This window comes from Zea mays, chromosome 2 (assembly GCF_902167145.1).
Source record: "Zea mays cultivar B73 chromosome 2, Zm-B73-REFERENCE-NAM-5.0, whole genome shotgun sequence".
Classification (NCBI taxonomy): domain Eukaryota; kingdom Viridiplantae; phylum Streptophyta; class Magnoliopsida; order Poales; family Poaceae; genus Zea; species Zea mays.
The window spans coordinates 53487122-53508273 of record NC_050097.1 but is presented as its reverse complement, the minus strand read 5'-3'; the positions used below and the strand labels follow the sequence as shown (position 1 = coordinate 53508273).

At 46.1% G+C, this 21152-nt stretch overlaps 1 protein-coding gene across 2 annotated transcripts in view; it reads left to right on the top strand.

Annotated features, from left to right (window-relative positions):
- The window catches only part of LOC103646450 (nicotinate phosphoribosyltransferase 2), a 77761-nt gene extending 59909 nt beyond the window's left edge, over positions 1–17852 (top strand). For both annotated transcript variants that reach the window (XM_008671185.2, XM_008671186.3), the window contains 7 exons: positions 15019–15077; positions 15359–15533; positions 15706–15840; positions 15928–16026; positions 16287–16395; positions 16995–17107; positions 17208–17852. In XM_008671185.2, coding sequence (XP_008669407.1) covers positions 15019–15077; positions 15359–15533; positions 15706–15840; positions 15928–16026; positions 16287–16395; positions 16995–17107; positions 17208–17285 — 768 coding nt within the window. In that variant the 3' untranslated portion in view covers positions 17286–17852. The remainder of the gene's footprint in view (positions 1–15018; positions 15078–15358; positions 15534–15705; positions 15841–15927; positions 16027–16286; positions 16396–16994; positions 17108–17207) is intronic.
- The last annotated feature ends 3300 nt before the right edge of the window (positions 17853–21152 follow it).

Sequence of the window (21152 nt, the reverse complement as noted above, 5' to 3'; positions counted from 1 at the left end):
AATTTCATGATCATTTTTTCTCCGGTGACTATGAGTTGGATTTGGTAGATTTAGTGTCATTGTGACAGGCAAAAGATGAAACGGTTAATGATTACATCCGGAGATTCCGAGATACAAGAAACCGATGCTTCCAAATTCATTTAGCAGAAAAACAGCTAGCAGGATTCGGGGAAGATGTGGAGACGTATCTCTCATCAGCCTTCCTCCAGGGGGGAGCGTCTGGGGATAGTCCTTCGCAGGCCAGTGGGAATGATGCTGCTGGTTGCATCTCCAGTGCTCCCCTGCCGGTTGGCGTCCGCCCCAAGAGAAAGCGGGTTAGGAAGCGTCGTTCCAGAGCAAAGCCTTCAGGTGTCCCACCCCCATCTTCCTCGGATCGTCCAGGCTGCATGGCGGCCACTGCTGCTTCGGTTACCCCAGTGCACCACGTTCCTCCGTGTATCCTGGGTTGGAGCCACCAAATGACGAGAGCAGAGGATGATCTTCAATACGCGGTAATGGTGACTGTGATCAGCGATCGGTCTTCGGTTCGGGCTTCGGAGATTGCTGAGCTGCTTGCCCCTAGGCTGGAAATGGATGCTAGTTCTCTGGTGTTGCGGCGGGTTTCAGCGTCAAATTATATTCTTGTCCTCCCTGGTCGTGATAAGGTTGAGGAGTTGGTTGGCAGATGGGCTACTCTCAGAGCTGGGTCTTTTTCTGTGGTGTGTAAGAAATGGTCTCGTCTCATGGAGTCCAAGGGCGCCTTACTCCCGGTGTTGATCAATCTTGAGATCCAAGGAATCCCTATACATGCTTGGGAGACAAGCACTGTGGATCATTTGCTAAATCCTTTTGCGTGGATACACCATGTCCATCCTGATACTTTGAACCTGAAGGATGTGGCTGTTTTCCGCTGCTCCGCGTGGTGTTTGGACCCTTCTGCTATTCCTTCTTCTAAAGAGCTTTGGATTGTAGAACCTCCTTTTGCTGTTGAGGGTGATCCTGCAGGAAAACGTGTGCTGGTTTACACTGTGAATATTGCGGTCTCGATCACTCTCCGGCAGGATGGCTCTGATCCAGTTCTTCGCTCTGAGGATCCTGATGATGAGGATCACTCTCCGCGTAGAAGGCGTCTCATCTCGCCTTCCCATGAGTTTGCTCAGGGGCATCATGTTAGGGGTCAGCGATCGGAGCGTCGTTCAGTTCACGACCGGATTGGCCCAAGAGCAGGTAATGGGGATCAAACGAATGATTGTTCTAAGGTCTTAACCGATGAGGCTGTGCTGGTGGAATTCAGCAACGTGGAGCTCAGAGAAGTTGATGTTGATGCCCAGATCCAGAGTCACGGTCCTGTGGTTTCTTCCTGCGCTGTCTCTGCCGAGTGCTCCAGCTTGCAAGGGGGTGGTCAGTTCTCTGCATGAGTGCCCTGGCAGTGGGCAGTTGATTGAGTGTCCTGAGGAACTCTGTCAGTTTGGAAGTCAGCAGGGGGTTGGGCAGATTTCTGTGCTTACTGGTCCTGGCAATGGGCAATTGAACGGATGTCTTGAAGATCACAATCAGATTGGCTGTCAGCAGGTTTGTGCTCTGGCTGGAAATCTGGGCTCTGTGGCTGACTGCGAGGTGTTGCTTCCCAGGGAGTCCCCTGTGGCTGCCACCTCCCCTCCCTTGCTCCTCCGCCCAAAACCTATTCAAGTTTACTTTCGGCGTCGCCGAGGAGCGAGGAGGGTTGAGGAAACAGCCTTGGGGAGCTCTCCGTCTCAACCACCGGCTTCTGCTGTTGATGTTTCAACCTCAAGGGTGTCCGAGTTCTTGTCCAGTATTACCAAAGAGGTCGATGCTGTGTTGGAGAACCCTGCCCCCAACCCCCTTAGAAAGAAAAAACTGCCTGGGGGGCGGGTGGCTACTCCTAGGCGCAGCAGGCGTGTTGCTGGCGTCGGGGTTGAGTGTCACCAACGCCTTTCCTCTTTCAAGAAAAGCAAGAAGACCATTATGAAGACACTGGGAGTGATCCATGATGGGGATTCTCTGAGTCAGGAGGCGCTGGAGGAATATAGTAGCATTTTCAGCAATTCTCTATCCCAGGTGCAGATCCAAGCCCTTGCCTCTCTCTTTGGGTGGTCTCTACCTGAAGAGACGTTGGTTGTGGAGGCTACTCTTTGAGGAAGGTTTCTCTTCCTTGGGTTGCGGTTTGGTTGGACGTCTTAAGCTAGTTTTTTATGGATCCGTCAAAAATTCTCATATGGAATGTTAGGGGGCTTAATGCCTCGGCTCGCCAGGATGCTGTAAGGGCTGAGGTCGTTTCATCTGGAGTGGATGTGGTTTGTTTACAGGAAACTAAAATGCAGGATATTTCTCGTTTTTTGGTTATCCGGATGCTTGGACCAGATTTTGCCAACTTTGTCTTTCGCCCTTCGATTGGTGCTAGTGGTGGCATTTTGGTTGCTTGGAAAGATCATATAAACTGGGCTAGTGTTTCTAGAGTGGATGATCATTCAGTGTCAATTCTTTTTCATCCGGTTGATGATGTGGAGTGGTGGCTGACTTGTGTGTATGGTCCCCAGCTCAACCAGGACAAAATTGCCTTTCTTCAAGAATTGAGAGATATTCGTGCTTCCTGCTCTGACCCCTGGTTGGTCCTTGGGGATTTTAATTTAGTTTATAAAGATGAGGATAAGAATAACTCCAATCTGGATAGGCCAATGATGCATAATTTTCGGAGATGGATTGATGACTTGGCTCTTAAGGAGTTGCCTTTGGTTGGGCGTAAGTTCACCTGGTCGAATGGGCAGCATAATCCAACTCTTGTCAAACTGGATCGTGTTTTCTGCTCCTTGGATTGGGATGATCAGTTTCCTTGGGCCCTGCTGCAAAGTTCGGCCTCTTTCGATTCAGACCATTGCCCGCTTCTTCTGGGGCTTAAGGATATTGTGCATGGAAAGCCACGGTTTCATTTTGAAGCTTTTTGGACAAAATTAGATGGGTTTCTGGTAGCTGTTGAGGATGCATGGGCTGCTGTCCCTGCTAGTCATTGTCCGTTGCTCACTCTCTCCAAGAAGCTCAAGGCCACAGCTAAAGCTCTTCAAGGTTGGGGCGAGAAAAAGGTTGGTCATATTAGATCACAGCTTGGTCTCGCCAAGGAGCTGCTCCACCAACTCGACATTGCTCAGGAAAGTAGAAGTCTTTCTCTCGAAGAATTTTGGTTGCGTAATAATCTAAAACAGCACAGTCTTGCTCTTGCGTCTCTATGGCGCTCTTTGGTTCGGATGCGATCTCATATTTGTTGGCTGAAGGATGGGGATGCAAATAGTGCTTTATTTCATTCTCATGCAAGGTATCGCAAAGCTAAGAGCTTCATCCCTAGAATTGTCTCAGAGGATGGAATGGTTTTCACTACCCAGGAGGAGAAGGCGGACTTGTTCACGGATTTCTATTTGAATCTGCTTGGTTCTGCAATTAATAGAGGGGCTGCGGTTGATTTGGAACAGCTTGGAGTTCCCACGTTTGATTTAGAAGCTCTTGACAGCCCTTTCTCGGCGGATGAGGTCTGGAATACAATCATTAGTCTTCCTCTGGATAAGGCGCCAGGGCCAGACGGGTTCACAGGTCGTTTTTACAAGGTCTGCTGGTCCATAATCAAGATTGATGTCATGGCTGCAATTTCCTGTGTATGGGCCAGAAAGTTTGCCAACATGAATTGCCTGAACTCTGCTTACATCACCCTCATTCCAAAATTGGAAGGGGCCGACAAGGTCAAAGATTTTAGACCTATCAGTCTCATTCATAGTTTTGCTAAGCTGGTGTCTAAACTTATGGCTAATAGGTTGGCTTGTAAGCTGGAGCATATTGTCTCGCCTAATCAATCTGCTTTCATCAAGAAAAGGTTTATTCAAGATAATTTTATGCTGGTACAGCACACTGCCCGTTTTTTGCAGCAACAAAAACAACCCCGTGTCATGGTCAAACTGGATATTTCTAAGGCTTTTGATAGTGTTTCCTGGGCTTTTTTAATTGAAGTCCTCATCAAGCTGGGTTTTGGACAGATCTGGTGCAACGTAGTTTGCGGCTTGTTGTCCTCTTCCTCGACTCAAATTTTGCTTAACGGATGCCCGGGAGAAGTCATTTATCATCGGCGGGGTTTGCGTCAGGGGGACCCATTGTCTCCTATGCTTTTCGTCTTGGTTATGGATGTTCTTAATATTATGGTGCAGCGTGCCTCTGCGGTAGGGGTCCTCCAGCCCCTTTCTTCGAGATTCCTTCACCACCGGATCTCTTTGTATGCAGATGATGTGGTTGTTTTCCTTCGGCCGGATGTGGTTGATATTGAGGTATTTAAGGGGATTTTGCATCTTTTTGGTGAAGCCTCGGGTCTGAAGACCAACATTCAGAAGAGTAATGTTTTCCCAATTCATTGTGATGAGGAAGTTCTGGCTTCAGTGCAGGCATCTTTACCTTGCCAGTTGTCTAATTTCCCATGCAAATATCTTGGGCTTCCGTTATCCTTAAAACGTCTATCTAGGCCTCAATTGCAATCTATCATTGATCGTATTGCAGTCATGCTCCCTGGTTGGAAGGCGGTGCTTATGACCAAGGCTGGCCGGGCTGTTTATATTCAGTCGGTTATGACTTCCAGATTTGTGTATTTGGCTATGGCCCTGGATCTCCCTGCTTGGGCAATCAAGGCAATTGACAGATTAAGGAGAGCTTTCCTTTGGAAAGGCAGGAAAGAAATCAAGGGAGGGCACTGTTCCTTGGCTTGGAGTAAAGTCACTCGTCCTAAAGAATTGGGTGGTCTTGGTCTTTTTGATTTAAAACTGTTTGGTTGGGCCCTTAGAGTCAGGTGGCTTTGGTTGCAGAAATCAGATCCAGGGAGGCCGTGGGCTGCGTTTCCGCTTCATTTCACAAAGGAAGTGGTGTGCCTTTTCAATTCTGCTGTGTACACTGTAATTGGAAATGGATTAAACACGCTTTTTTGGACTGATAAATGGCTGCATGGGCACTGCATCCAAGAGATTGCCCCGGCTGTGTTTGCCTCTATTCCTAGAAAGGTTATCAAAAGTAGATTGGTGAAGGAAGCCTTGACTAATCTGAGGTGGGTTCAAGATGTTCAGGGAGCTCTTTCCTATGCTTTCTGGGTGCAGTTTTTGGATTTGGCTGAGATTTTGGAAGGATCCTTGCTGCAGCCCAATGTGCAAGATCGTCATGTTTGGAGGTTTTCTAGTTCTGGGGATTATTCTTCAAAATCCGCTTACAGTGCTATGTTCCATGGCTCGGTGCTTTTCAAGCAGGCTGATCGAATTTGGAAGACTTGGGCCCCTGGCAAATGTCGGTTTTTTCTATGGCTTGTGGCTCACAACAAATGTTGGACAGCAGATAGATTGGCTAAACGAGGATTGACTCAGTCGCTTCTTTGCCCGCTCTGTGATAAGCATGAAGAGACTATCAACCATCTGCTGGTGGGCTGCTCCTTTGCGCGACATTTCTGGTTTGAGCTGCTAAGGTCTTTTGGTTTGCAGGACTTCCTTCCAGGACAGGATATAGATGATTTTGATCATTGGTGGTGCTTCAATAGTGCTCGGTTGGGTGGAATGAGTAAAAAGGGCTTTGACTCCTTGGTTGCTTTAGGCGCGTGGATGTTGTGGAAACATAGAAATGGTGTTGTCTTCAATGGCTCCCATCCAAATTTGATGGGGGTCGTTCGGTTGGCCAGGGAGGAAGCTTTCTTGTGGTCTTTGGCTGGGGCTAAGGGTTTTTCTTACCTCTTAGCTCAAAGACGGGTGGTTTAGTTTTTTTCTCTGTTTTAGTTGGGGTGTTTGTCAGCTGACAAACGCTCTGTCCCTGCCCCTGTTCCAGTTGTTCTTTCTGGCTAGGTGGGTTCGGTGTGTGTGTGTGTGTGTTTGTGTGTGTATGTGTGTCTGTCTGTTTCGGGGTATTTTCCCCTTTTCTTCTTAATATATTGATGCGCAGCTCTCCTGCGTGTTCGAGAGGATTAGCCTTTAATGGTCTACGATATTATTTAAAAGAAAGATTAGAAGGCATCCAATTTTTTACACTAGCACAGTTACACCAGAGAGCTTTGGCTTGTGAAAGCCGAAGCAAAGAAACTGCTAAAACAATTCGTCACAACGTACATATAGTAGAATGCGACCAAAGTAGCTCAGATGACGAATCAGCAGAAGTGTATGCTGCTGAAATGGTTTGGCCAAAGCAGGCCAAATCTTCGGCTTGTTCCTCCTTACAGCCGGTTCAAAAGAAACGGCAAGAGGAGGTTAAGTTTACGTTTAATGTTGGTAAGTGTGATAAAATATTTGACGAATTACTCAAAAATGGCAACATTAAAATAAATCACACTGTTTCATCCGCCGACGAGCTAAAACGTCGTGCATACTGCAAGTGGCATAACTCATTTTCTCATGCCACTAATGATTGTAATGTGTTTCGGCGACAGATTCAATCGGCCATTAACGAGGGACGATTGAAATTTTAGAAAATGCAGGTGGATACAGAGCCCTTTCCGATGAACATGATCGACTTCGAGGGCAAGAAAGTCCTGGTTCGGCCAAACACAGCCGATAAAGGCAAAGGCAAAGAAACAAACATCGGCAATGCTAAAAAGGCCGATGGGGATTGTAAAGTTTCTTGCAGGAAAGTGGTGGCCGAGAAGACTCCCGATGGAGGGGAGACCCTAAAGGTGACCATCACAGCCTCTAGCACTGGGGGGCGAGCGTAGACAGGGAGACAGTTGCGGGAACCCGTGCTGCGCATCGCGGACAGTCCGCCATCCAGACGCGGATGGTCCGACGCTTCTCCGGACGGTCCGGAGAACTCCAGCGGACGGTCCGGCCATGCTCAGGACTCGCAGCGGGCACGTACCTTCAAACCACGACGACCAGAGATAGGTACGTGGAAAACAAATACATTTAAAGCAACTCGTAGGCCTTTGATTCAGTCTCATGGCCCTTCCTCCTGGAAGTCTTGCAACATTTGGGATTTGGCCAAGTCTGGAGAGATATTATTAGTGGCTTGCTATGGACTTCCTCATCTCAGGTGTTACTTAATGGGTTACCTGGACAACCTATTCTTCATCGTCGTGGTCTCCGGCAGGGGGATCCTCTGTCTCCTTTTCTGTTCATCTTGGTCATGGATACTCTGGGCTTCTTGATTAATAAGGCCGCACAGGATGGACTGCTGCAACCCCTTGCTCCTCGGGCATTGCAACACCGGGTTTCTCTCTATGCAGATGATGTGGTGATCTTTCTTCGGCCGGCAGCCATGGATATCAATGTTATTCTAGATTGTCTTCAGCTGTTTGGAGATGCTTCGGGTTTACGTACGAATGTTCAGAAATGCAGCGTGTACCCTATTAGATGTGGAGATCAGGACCTTGCTTTGCTGCAGAATATGTTGCCTTGTGAGTTAGCTGAATTCCCTTGCCGCTATCTGGGTTTACCGCTTGCCATTAAAAAGCTTTCAAAAATCCAAGTACAACCCATCATTGATAAGATTGCAAATCAACTCTCCGGATGGAAGGCTGAGTTATTGACTAAAGCTGGTCGTAAGGTGCACGTCCAGCATGTCCTCACAGGGATGGTGATCTACTTGGCCATGGCTGTTGACCTTCCAGCTTGGGCCCTTAAAGCCATTGATAAGATTCGTCGAGGTTTTCTGTGGCGAGGTCGAAGAGATGTAAAAGGTGGCCACTGTCACGTGGCTTGGGGAATTGTTTGTAGGCCTCGCGAATTGGGTGGTCTAGGCATTTCCAGCATGAAAGAACTTGCTTGGTCTCTTAGAATGAGATGGCTTTGGCTGGCTAAAACTGAGCCATCTCGCCCGTGGGCCTCTCTTGCTATCCAGGTCCCTAAAAAGGTAAAAGATTTCTTCTCCATGGCTATGCAAACTGAGCTTGGTAATGGGGCTACAACCTATTTCTGGACTGATAGGTGGTTATCGGGTCACAGAATTGCAGAGTTAGTCCCTTGATTATTTGGGATCATCCCTAAGAGACGGGTTAGCAAGAGAACAGTGGTGGATGCTATCTCTAATCAGAGCTGGATTTCTGACATTCAAGGAGCTCTTTCGGTTGGAATTATCAATGAATTTCTCATTTTGTGGGATTTAATTGACTCAATTGTTTTAAGACCTCAAGTTGAAGACAAACATTTCTTCCGTCTAGCTGCAAACGGAAAGTTCTCCTCAAAGGAAGCATATAGGGGTTTCTTTTTGGGATCTTCTGAGTTTGAGCCTTTTCATAGAATATAGAAATCTTGGGCTCCTCCGAAAACCAAGTTTTTTATGTGGTTGGTCGCTCACAGGAAGGTTTGGACAGCAGACAGGCTGCAGAAAAGAGGTATGGACCATCCAGAGAGATGTCCACTATGTGACCAGGATCAAGAAACCTTGGACCATATGTTGATCGGATGTGTCTTTGCTCGAGAATTCTGGTTTAAATTGCTTCTTCAAGTGAACCTGCAGTTTCTTGCCCCCCAATCTGAGGATAGTGCTTTTCTTGAATGGTGGAGAATGTTATGTACCAAAGTCTCTGGAATTGCAAGGGACGACCTCAATTCTCTAGTCATTCTGGGAGTTTGGACCTTATGGAAGCAACGCAATGGCTGTGTTTTTGACAATAAGAACCCCAGTATTGCTGATGCTATTAGAAGAGTTGAGTTGGAGGTTCACCTATGGGAGATGGCTGGTGCAAAAAAGTTGTCTTTGCTCACCGCCCCCATTCCGGGCATCCCTGCTAGTTAGCTAGCATTGTGGTAATTTGTGTTAGTTTCTTCTTTAGACATGGATGGGTTTCTGTATGCCTATTACTGGCCGCCATAGGCGCCTCTTTTGTTTTCTTCTGTAATTGTCCTTCTTCTTTAATATAATATCGCGCAGTTCTCCTGCGCTTTCGAGAAAAAAAATTTAAAGCAGCTCGTCGGCTGGTCAATTCCGGCCCAACTTTCGATCAATTGTTGTCTAAATACGTGAAAAAGAAGGCCGGCCCCAGTGACCGGCCAGCAAAGCGACCCCGCTCACCCATTCATGAGCAACGTCAGGTCAGGCCGATTGGACCACCCCACCAATCGGAAGAAATGAAAGGTCATACTGTACAATTGAGACCTAACATACCGACATGGACACCTCCACCTACTTATCCGTCTATGCCATATCCATACACATACTTACCTCCACCATATGTCCCAAATCAAATGTGGGGCATGCCACCATATCCATTTGGGATGCCACAGTACCCCTCCTGGGGGGCACCCCAAACATCTGTTTTTGACAGGTTGGCGCCACCAGTACAAGACCGATTGAGCACCGCTCAATCCGGTCACCAGGCACAGACCCAACAGGATTGCCGGACTACTCGGCCTCCAAGGCCGACCAATCCGGCAGAGGGGCATATGCCTGCGGCAACTGAAAGAACGACAAAAAAGGACATTATCAAAATAGGTACAACAGATATCGTTATACAAAAAGAAAGTGAAGGGCCGATAATTTTTGGTGAATCGGCCAATACAACCAAAAAAGAAGATACAACTACCATCAAAATAGCCGATCCAAAATACTCCATGCCTCGATGGTGCCCAGCGGGATTGACACGGTCCCAAAAGAGAAAATTACAGCGCCTAAGAGCAAAGGAGATCCAGGAGAAGGAGGCGGAAAAGATATTCAATGACACACATCCACTATACCCGCCACCACAAAAGAAATGGAGAACAAAGGCCGTTGAGGAAAAACAAACGGCCACAAAAATAGAAAATAAAACAACACTTGTGCAGCACCCTGCAGGTATGGCAGATAGCCTGACCAACAAGGCCGGACAAACTGCACCAGGCGCGGACCGTCCGCACCACACCAGGAAGCCTCCAACGACATGCCAACATCAATGGAAGAGGACGACCTGCTGGGAGAAGACCTAGTCGACTACGAGGCTTCTCCAGAACGCCCAGGTATGGATGTAAATGTTATTACATTTTCTGTCGATTGTGCTATTATCGGCGACGATGAACCTGTTGTTGCCCAGTTTGATTTTGGTCCTAAAGAAGCCGCCTTTACTAAACCAAAGGAATCAGTAAATCATTTAAAGCCGCTCTTCGTGCGCGGTCACATTGATGGGATACCGATTGCTAAGATGATGGTAGATGGAGGGGCGGCTGTAAATCTAATGTCTTATTCATTGTACAGAAAATTAGGTAAACAAGATGACGAACTTGTCAAGACCAACATGACCCTCAGCGGTGTTGGAACTGATAGTTTGATCAAAGCCAGGGGAGTCACGTCCGTTGAATTAACTATCGGGACTAGACCCTTGCTGCTGCATTCTTCGTCGCTGATGTAGAAGGAAATTACAGTTTAATCATAGGCAGAGATTGGATTCACGCCAATCAATATATACCTTCTACATTACATCAAATGTTAATACAATTGGTAGGCGATGACATAGAACAAGTACATGCTGATGTATCGGCCTGCATCGCTGTGGCCGATGCCCCTGTACTCTTGACTTATGGGACTGCTACATGTCTCACAGGAGTAGATTTTTCTGATTATCAATTCATAAGTATAGATAAGAAAGGTTTCATTCCTGTAATGCTAGAGCCGATGGAGAATCGGCTAAATCCTAAATAAAGTTTAAATGATGAATACACACAAAGTTCATGAGTCTTTGGTCACGGACAGTTCGGCTTCCAAGGCCGGATGGTCTGGTCTTTCACAAAAAGACCGAACATCTATCGCAGCGAAAAGACAGTATTACGGATGATCCGGTCCCCGAGACCGAAAAGTCCGCCGCCACACAAAGATCATCTAATTCCTCTGTGGGGAACATGATAGAGGAATTCAGAGATCTTGATAAACTAGGATAGGGGTTTACATTGGCCGATCCTTTGGAGGAGATTGACATAGGAGATGGTAAAACTCCAAGGTCGACTTTTGTAAACAAGACCCTGGAGACCGATCCTAGAGATGAGATGATCGGTCTATTGAAGGAATATTCAAATTGCTTTGCTTGGAATTACACTGAGATGCCTGGATTAAGCCGAGAGATCGTAGAGCATCGGCTGCCTATTAAATCTGGTTTCAGACCTTTCAAGCAGAGAGCTAGTACATTTCGTCCAGATCTTCTCCCATGCATCAAGGATGAAATCCACCGGCTGCTAGAAGCTGATTTTATCAGACCTTGCAGATACGCAGAGTGGGTCTCCAATATTGTGCCGGTGGAGAAGGAGTCAGGTAAGCTTAGAGTATGCATTGATTTTCGCAATTTAAATAAAGCAACTCCTAAAGATGAATATCCCATGCTCATAGCCGACACATTAATTAATAATGCATCAGTAAATAGAATTATTAGCTTCCTTGATGGTAATGCCGGATATAATCAGATTTTCATGGCCGAAGAAGATGCGTCTAAAACGGCCTTTATATGTCCAGGCTTCATTGGTTTATTTGAGTGTGTTGTCATGACATTTGGTCTGAAAAATGCTGGTGCTACTTATCAGAGGGCTATGAATTTGATCTTCCATGAATTGTTAGGAAACACTGTGGAAGTTTACATTGATGATATTGTAGTCAAATCGGCTGAGTTTAGTTCTCATATAGCTGATTTGCGCAAAGCCTTTGATAAAATGCGTCGGTATGGTATGAAAATGAACCCACGTAAATGTGCTTTTGGAGTGTCGGCTGGTAAGTTTTTAGGATTTGTCATCCATGAACATGGTATAGAGATAGACTCTGACCGAATCAAGTCTATTCGGAATGTGGGACCTCCGACCTGTAAGGTCGAGGTACAGAAGTTTCTCGGCAAGGTGAATTATTTACGAAGGTTTATTTCTAACCTAGCTGGGAAGATTGATGCGTTCACCCCTATTCTTCGGCTTAAGAATGATGCCGAATTCGCTTGGGGGGCAGAACAGCAAGAAGCATTTGATCTCATCAAAAAATACTTATCTTCGGCTCCCGTATTAAAAGCACCACGAGCAGGAGTATCATTCCGATTATACATTTCAGCTGAAGATAAGGTCATTGGGGCTGTTCTGACACAAGAAACTGAGGGGAAGGAGGATGTGGTGACATATCTAAGCCGAAGGTTGGTGGATGCTGAAACAAGGTACACTTTTATTGAGAAGTTATGCTTATGCTTGTTTTATGCATGCACCAAATGTAGATGTTATTTACTGTCTAGTCATTGCACTGTTTCTGGTCAAGCCGATGTGATCAAATACATGTTGCATAACCCAATTATGAGTGGTAGAATTGGTAAGTGATGCACTCATAGAATATGACTTGGCTTATGAACCATTGAAATCTATGAAAGGCCAAGTCGTAGCGGATTTCATTGTAGAACATCGGATTAATGATATTCATAAACTAGACATGTCATACCTCACTATTACTCCTTGGACTTTATATTTTGATGGATCGGTTTGCAATGAAGAGCAAGGAATTGGCATCGTACTTGTTTCACCAAGTAATGTCTCTTTCGACTTCTCTAGCCGATTGAAAACTTATTGCACTAATAATCAAGCCGAATATGAGGCCCTCTTATTCGGCTTGGAACTTTTAAATTGTATGGGAGTGAAACATGTGAAGGCATTTGGTGATTCTCAGTTGGTCGTCCAACAAGTGTTAGAAGAATATCAATGCTTTGATGGTACTCTGAATAGTTACCTTTAAAAATGTTGGAGCATAATCCATTCTTTTGATGAATTCAGTATTCGGCATATTTCGAGAGTTGAGAATCATAGAGCTAACAATCTGGCACAAGATGCATCAGGTTATCGGATAAAGCGAGGGAGATTCCACGACACTGAAAATCTGATAACCGGTGTAGGGCCAATTCCCCAGGTCGCGGACCGTCCGCGTCGAGACGTCGGACCGTCCGGGGTTACCAGAAATGTTCTCTTAATTGAATCGGCTGATAATGAAGCCGATGCAAGTGATTGGAGGACGCCTATACTTAATTATTTACGAAATCCCAATATCAGGACAGATAAGAACATTTGGCGTACATCTTTCAAGTATGTCTTGATGAGTGATGAACTCTACCGCCGAACAGTCAACGACGTCCTGCTTAAGTGCTTGGGCCTAGATGATGCTATATTGGCCATGGCCGAAGTACATGAAGGAATTTGTGGTACCCACCAATCGGCTCCAAAGATGAAATGGCTCTTGCGAAGGTCTGGTTTTTATTGGCCTAGCATGATAGCTAATTGTTTCAAGTACTACAAGGGTTGCCAAGTGTGTCAAAAATTCGGCGACCTACAGTTGGTTCCTGCAGCCGAATTACATCCTATCATCAAGCCTTGGCCGTTCAGAGGATGGGACTAGACTTTATTGAAAAAATTCATCCTTCATCATCAAAGGGGCATCGGTTCGTGTTAGTTGCCACTGACTATTTCACCAAATGGACTGAGGCCGTTGCTCTGAAGAACATGACACACAAGGAGGTAATTGAGTTCATAACTGAGTATATTATTCATAGATTCGGCATTCCCCAGACCTTGACTACAGATCAAGGGACTTCTTTTATGTCAAAGGAGGTACGTGAATTTGCTGAATTATACAGAATTAAGCTGCTTAATTCATCTCCATATTATGCTCAGGCCAATCGACAGGCCGAGTCTAGTAATAGGACATTGATTAATTTGATAAAAAAGAAAATATCTGATAATCCTAAACATTGTCATAAGATTTTGTTTGAAGCTTTATGGGCTCATAGAATATCTAAACATAGTGCTACTAAAGTATCTCCTTTTGAGCTTGTCTATGGGCAGGAAGCAGTGTTGCCTGTGGAAATAAGTTTGAATGCTGTCAGGTTCGCCAGACAAAATGATCTAACTGCTACTGATTATTATAATTCAATGATGGATAATATTGATGAGGTGACCGACAAGAGGATGATAGCTTTGGGAGCAATAGAAAAGGACAAGATCATGGTAGCCAGGGCCTACAACAAGAAGGTCAAAGCAAAATCATTTCAAGTAGGAGACCTGGTGTGGAAGACCATTCTGCATCTAAGGAATAAAGACCGGAAGTTCGGGAAATGGTCGCCAAGCTGGGAGGGTCCTTATAAAGTAAAACAGGTGATGTCTGGTAACGCCTATTTGCTACAAACATTACAAGGCAAGGATTTGCCCAAGGCTTTGAATGGGCGTTTCCTCAAACAGTACCATCCTAGTATGTGGCAAGATGCCTAAAAGAACCGATGTAATCACATCGAGTTAGTTGCTTTTGGTTTGCTCAGCTCCACCAAAAGGCAGGGGGCATATGTTGAGCACCGTTTTGAGCTGGCGGACGGTCTGGCCCTGAGGCCGGACGGTCCGCGGTCCGGACGGTCTGCGCCTGTGGGCCGGACGGTCTGCGCATGCGCAGAGCAGTTTAGGGTTCCGAGTTTTGTGCTACGGTTGTTATCTAAATTCGCGGAATTCGCTCGGAAATTAGTTCGTAAAGGGTCCAGCCCCCCTGCTCTATATATAGAGAGGCATACGGTCGATTTGAAACAACGAATCGAACCTTCAATCAATACAATTCACATTTTATCCTAGGAGTAGTTCTAGTCTAGTTTAGGTTTAGCCTCTCGATCTCCAAATTCTCCGCTTCTCTTCGACTCTACGCCGATTAGAAGAGTCTAGGTCGGCCTGCCGAGCCTAGACATCACCTAGGATCTCTCCTCCCCGACGGGGTCCCTCCCAGGAGCGAGATCCAGGCCGTCGCCCCTGCGTACGCGCGGGCCGTCCGGCCCCCAGGGCACGGACCGTCCGGCCGTCAGGCAGAGGACCCTAGCCCTGCGCCAGGTCGCGGACTGTCCGGCCCTAGGCCGCGGACCGTCCGCGCCTGACCAGAGAGCACCGCCACGGTTCTTGTTGAGTGTTTGGCGCTCCGAAAAGGCGTCAACAGCATAATTCCAGAACAGAATGTGTTTTCACTATTATCATCACCTGTCATTTATTCAGAAGGCATAGTCAATTCCTAACTCATTCATGTATATATTTTCTGTTTTGTAACAATTACGGTCCATAAGCCATGCTCACTCTCTTTGCTGCCTTTCAGGTTATACGAAGTGGTATTCCGAATTTCTGTGCAGTGGCTCTAGCACTTCATGACTTAGGGTATGCCATTGTTCCTTGGCGCTCATTACCTGTGTGTTTGACCACCCCTATCAGATATGAGCTTATATTCACATGAAAATTCATCATGTGCTCAAAGAATCAAATTCATGAGAACGCAAATGAAGCTAAAGTTATTTAAAAAGGTCACACCAATGGCATATACTTGATAGTTTACACTTCAACTACCATGCTTACAAGTTACAACTGAGAGAAGAAATTCCCCAATCTTGTGCTCAATCTTTAAACATGAGCATTTTGTCTAATCATATATTCTTTTGTAGGTACAAGGCATCTGGTATTAGATTAGATTCTGGTGATCTGGCCTATTTGTCCATTGAAGCACGAAAAGTGTTTCGTGCAGTAGAGAAGGAATTCAATCTACCTGGTTTTGCAAAGATGGTCATTACTGCTAGCAACGATCTGAACGAGGAAACAATTGATGCCCTCAACAAACAGGCAATAAACTTATCTTGCGTTTACAATTTGTCAAGAACTATTTTACCTTTTGTATTATGGCAGCTGTGGTTCCAATGTTATCTGATATGTGCGCTTGTTCTTCTGTAAATTTATCTTTATTATTCATCCTATCAATTGCTGATATAATTTATGATCTTCATTTATTTTGCAGGGTCATGAGGTTGATGCCTTTGGAATTGGAACTTACCTTGTGACGTGTTATTCCCAGGCTGCTCTTGGTTGTGTCTTTAAGCTAGTTGAAATAAATAATAGACCTCGTATTAAGCTGTCTGAGGACGTGGCAAAAGTATGTTCAGTATTTTTGTGTTAGAAATATCTGCTTTTATTATATATACACACACACACACATTGATAGTGTAATAACATGTTTCAGGTTTCCATTCCATGCAAAAAGCGATGCTTTAGACTGTATGGGAAAGAAGGCTACCCACTGGTAGATATCATGATTCGTGAAAGTGAACCATCACCTAAGGTAACAATGCACTTCTGTTATCTTTGTTGACATCTGTGCTTTATATTTAGTACAACGTTCCCAAGTATCACAGTACAGAATTTTAGGATATATCTTAGAACGGAATATAGCTGAGCTAGTACTTGTTCATCACATGCTTCCTATCTGTGTTAAGCAACACAGCTGCCATGCTCTGTATCTTGTCTTTGACATTTTCATCTGCAGTGACCTCCAATGTTTAAACTGGATTTCATATTGGCATATTACTAAAATATTTGCAGGCAGGAGAAAGAATCCTCTGCCGCCATCCATTCATTGAATCAAAGAGAGCATATGTTGTCCCCCAGCATGTTGAGGAGCTTCTACAGTACTATTGGCCGGGGACATCAGGTATGGACCTTTTAACTCTTCAGCGAGAATTTTGTTAGTTGTAACACACTAATGGCTGAATTTTCGAAAGTAGTAACTGAAAATGAGAGTAACCAGCATCAGCATTAGATTGCCTTCAAATCCAGAAGGATATATCCTCGTTTTGCACTACATTTTTTAAGCATAAGATTTTTAAAATAGAAGAGAGCAGCATGACAGGCTTAAATTTCTTTCTGAACATAGTTTGACAAACTTAATAAATTTAAGCGTCCCGTATTTCCGGTGCCTTGTTCTGTTTTTATTTCCTAATGTTGACAATCACCAGTCACCAGAGCCACAGCTAAGGGTGCAAGTTTAGCTTCCTTTGGATCACTGGGTCGACCCATAACTTACTGTAGTTGTACTATAATCTGGATTTCAAAGCAAGGGAAGTGAGATAAAACGAGTTAGCTAGCTAACCCACTGGTACCACCTTTAGTAAAAAAGACTTCATCAACCCTGTATGATATAAAAAAAAAGAAAAATCTGAATGCTAATTATCTTCTGGACCATTAAAATATGTAGACTTTAGCTCCTGCATCCTGTCCTGTCTTGACATGTGTATCTATGTTTCTATGCAGATAAACCTAGAGCAGAGCTGCCCTCCTTGGAGAAGATCAGAAGCCGCTGCATGCAGCAGCTTGAAAAGCTGCGTCCGGATCACATCCGGCGGCTAAATCCAACACCGTACAAGGTTTGCTTCTTTGCATCTCGTCTTTGTCTGTCCTCAATCCTCATCTTGATATAGTGACATGTCATAACCAGAAGTATCACTAACTCTTCGATCTGGGCAGGTGAGCGTGAGTGCGAAGCTGTACGACTTCATCCACTGCCTATGGCTGAACGAGGCACCAGTTGGTGAACTGCAGTAGATGATGGCCACATGAAAGAAGTTTTGGGTCATCTTTGACACAGCAGCAAACCATACAAGAGGATCAGAGCTTTTCTGCGCAATATCAGCAGTTGAGCCCATGGCCCATGGCAGGATTTTGCTCTTCAGATTTCCATCTCTAATCCCCGGTATAGAGGCAGGTTAATCAAGTCGTCTAGTTTATACATCCTTTGATTGGTGGGATACTATACACATCATCATCATGAAAAGAACAGAAATCATTTGGAGTCAATGGGAAGATTAATAGCCAAAAATGTCACTATATATCCTGCGTGTTTGTCACATTTGCAGGTGTTAGATCCAACAGACCAGCAGGCTTGAATTGCTCCTGTCACCGTTCCCTGTTCTCGGCTGTTGTATTACGCAAGGACTGCCGTGGGGACGTGGGGTGGGACGAGTCCAAACGTTGGAGTCACTAGAGTAAATTGGTGATGCGTTCTCAACTGCCGTGCCGCCGTGCATTAGCAAAGCAGCACTTTTGGCTGGTTATTTTTCTAAACTACCATTGCGTTATGACAGCACATCTAACAGATCGGTTAGTTGCTTTTGGATGTTGTGGCGGCATGCATGGTTGTTTGCTCTTCTTGCTCAATTCCTGCCAAAAGGCTAATTTCCATGGAAGAGGCACACGTTTCTCAATTGAAAGCTCGCAACGATAGAGACCCGTGACTGAGGCAGGTCCATGCCCGGGAGGCAAGGACAAGGTCACGTTACCTACGGTTTCTGGGACATACAGATCTGAGCACTCCATTTCATTCACCCGTCCAAAAACCATCTAATATAGATCAAGATTAGCATCTCCAAGACTGTCACAAAAAATGAGGCAAAAAATAGTTTTTAATAGTTGCAAAAATGTATTGGATAAAAGGGAACGTAATTCTTCTGTCCCTATTTTTGGTGTACAAAGCCTACCAGGTTAAATCTTATTCCGTTATTCCTATCTTATGTGGATTGAACGAGATTGAAAAAATTATGAAAGATATTGATTTGTTTAGAATTTAAATCCATTCAATTCATATGAATTGAAAGCAAAACTAACAAGCCCTTACAAGTTACATAAGGCAAACAAGGGTGTGTAATTTGCATTTTTTATGGAGGACCGCAAATTTGAGGTGATATGGTGCTCGTTGAGGGTTGGTTTGGTGACCAGAAAAATATAGGGGATTTATAGGGAGGGATCTCTCACCATTTATCTTCAATCTCCATTTACCTGGTCACCAAATTAGCTTGAGTAGTTTGGTCTTTTGTTGGCAAGGTATCCCCACCCTAAAAATCCCAAATCTCTTTTTAACTGCAATTTTTGGCCTACTTGGAGATACTCAACAATGAAGCAATAACTTATAATCCTTACTTCCCTGACTCTGTTTAAGTTCTTTCTCCCATATAAACTTGTTCTGTTTGTCTATTTGCATGAAACAACACATGTTTGATGGATGGAGAGAACCTGCTGCGAGAGATGTATCGCCCCAACGCATTTTTTTTATAAGAGGGATACCCCATTTCTATTATTATGCATAATAGAAATAAATCGAGTCTTCTTGTCAATGACAAACATACAAAGCAGACAGGAAACGAAGCACCAGAAACTAGGGATAGTCAACACGATAAGAAGCAACACCTGATTCAGGCGTGCAAACTTAAGGATGGCTATCAACCAGCTAGCATAAGTTTTGAAGATCGATTGAAGCTACCAACCAAACAACTACAAAAGTTCCAGACACCCAATTGTTAGCAACTTCAACAGATTACAGACCACCGAAACTAGACACGCAGAAATAAACATGCAGCTCCACTTCACGCCATTCTTTCTTTTTTAATCATTCTGTGCTGAGCCATCAACATCATCTTCCTCTTTGAAATCTCCAGCTCGGTTATCCAGCTTGATACTAGCTCAGAGTATCAACATCATCTTCCTCTATTCAGGATACCATGGTCGAAATCTCCTTCTTACTCAAGCCTGCCCAACCATAAGAATGGAACTTATAAGAAAAAGAAAGCGGCAATCAACTATTATTGAGATGGATGTTCTTGCAGAGAGTAGGGATCTATCTGAAGCGGAGCAAGAAAAGCTTGCTCAGGCCAGAGATCATCTCTCTATCCTCATTAGAGAAGAAGAAGTTAAATATTATCAACGAGCGAAAGTGAAAGATGTTCTCTTTGGTGATAACAATACTAGATATTTTCAGATGATTGCGAATGGCAAACATCGAAAGAAAATTATCTATTCCTTAGATCAAGAGGAGGGCAAGATTGAAGGGCAAGATAATCTCAAGAGTTATATATCTGATTATTATAAAGAACTTTTTGGGGAACCCGTGGAGAGTCTCCTATTGATGAGGAAAATAACCATGACATTGCACAAGTCTCCCCAACAGAAAACAATCTCTTGACTGCACCTTTCACTGAAGAAGAGGTTAAATTTGCTATCTTCCAAATGGAACACAATAAGGCACCAGGCCAGATGGCTTCCCTGCTGAGTTTTATCAGAAATTTTGGGAAATTATCAAAGGTGATCTAATGTCCATGATCCATGACCTCCACTCTGAGGACATACCACTTTTTAGCTTGAATTTTGGTGTAATAACACTTATACCTAAAGTTCGTGAAGCTAACTTAATTCAGCATTATAAACCTATCTGTCTCTTAAATGTTAGCTTCAAATTATTTGTTAGACTGTGTGTGAGTGTGTGTGGGCCGGTACTACTGTTAGGCTGCCGACTCATTAGGGTTAGGGTTGAGTCTATATATTGTACTCCATCTATTATCAATACAACACTTCACTATTCTACATGGTATCAGAGGATTAGGTTTAGGGTTTCTTCCTCCTCTCCTACCACTGCAGCCGCCGCCGGCTCCCTCCCACCCAGCCGCCGCCTGCCATCGTTGCTGCCCCTGGGAGGCCCAACCTTCCCTCCCGGGGGCGGCCTCCTTCCTCCCAGCCGCCGCTGCTGTCTCCCTGGGCAGGCAGCCACACCCCCCACCCTTTCCCCAGCCGGCTGTCAGCCTCTGGCCCCCAGCCGCCGGCACTCTCCCCTGGCCGCCGAGGCCTCCCTCTTTCGGTCTTTCCCCCACCCCGTCCGCCTTCCCGCCGGGCCGTGCAAGGCGCTGGCGGTGCTGCGGGTCCACGCGGGCTCCGTCTCCAGCCTCTCCCTCTGCGGGAAGTTCCTGCTCAGCGGGTCCACGGCCAGCAACGTCGTGGTCGGCGACCCTTCTCCCTCACGCCGAAGCCCCTCCCCTCCCTTTGGCTCCGGCGGTTGCTGGCCCCAGCCTAGCCGCCACCCTTCCCTGCCTGGCCGCGCGCACGCCGCCACCAGCCACGGGCCACCACCGACCGCGCCCGCGCCGCCGCGGGATGACCGCGCGCGCCCGTGACCTTCCTTGCCCGGCCGCGTCGCCTCACGACCTGGCGGGGCTGCGCGCGCCCGCGCCGAGGCCGTCGAGGGCCAGACCATGTCGCGCCGTGGCCGCCGGGGCTCAGACTGGGTCCGCCAGGGCCACGTCAGGCTCGCTCCACACCGGCCACGCGGGGGGTCCTCTGCCCCTCCCCGTCGCTGCCCAGGGCCAGTCCCTGCCATCGGGCCCTCCCCGCCGGCGTCCCGGTCGTTGGCGGCCGGCCTCCCTCCCTTCTCTAGTCGCCGGCCCAGCCCCCTGCAGCCACCGCCAGCAACTTCCCTAGTGGCCTCTCTTGCTGCTGCACGCACACATGCTGCCAGGACGCCTCCAACTGCGCCGTCGGCTGCGCCTAGGCATGGACGCTCCCCAGCGGCGGTGGCGCCTGTGCTCCGGCACCGGCAGGCCTTTCCCCGCCCCCATCGACCTGTGCACGTGCGGGCGTGCAACCACGGGT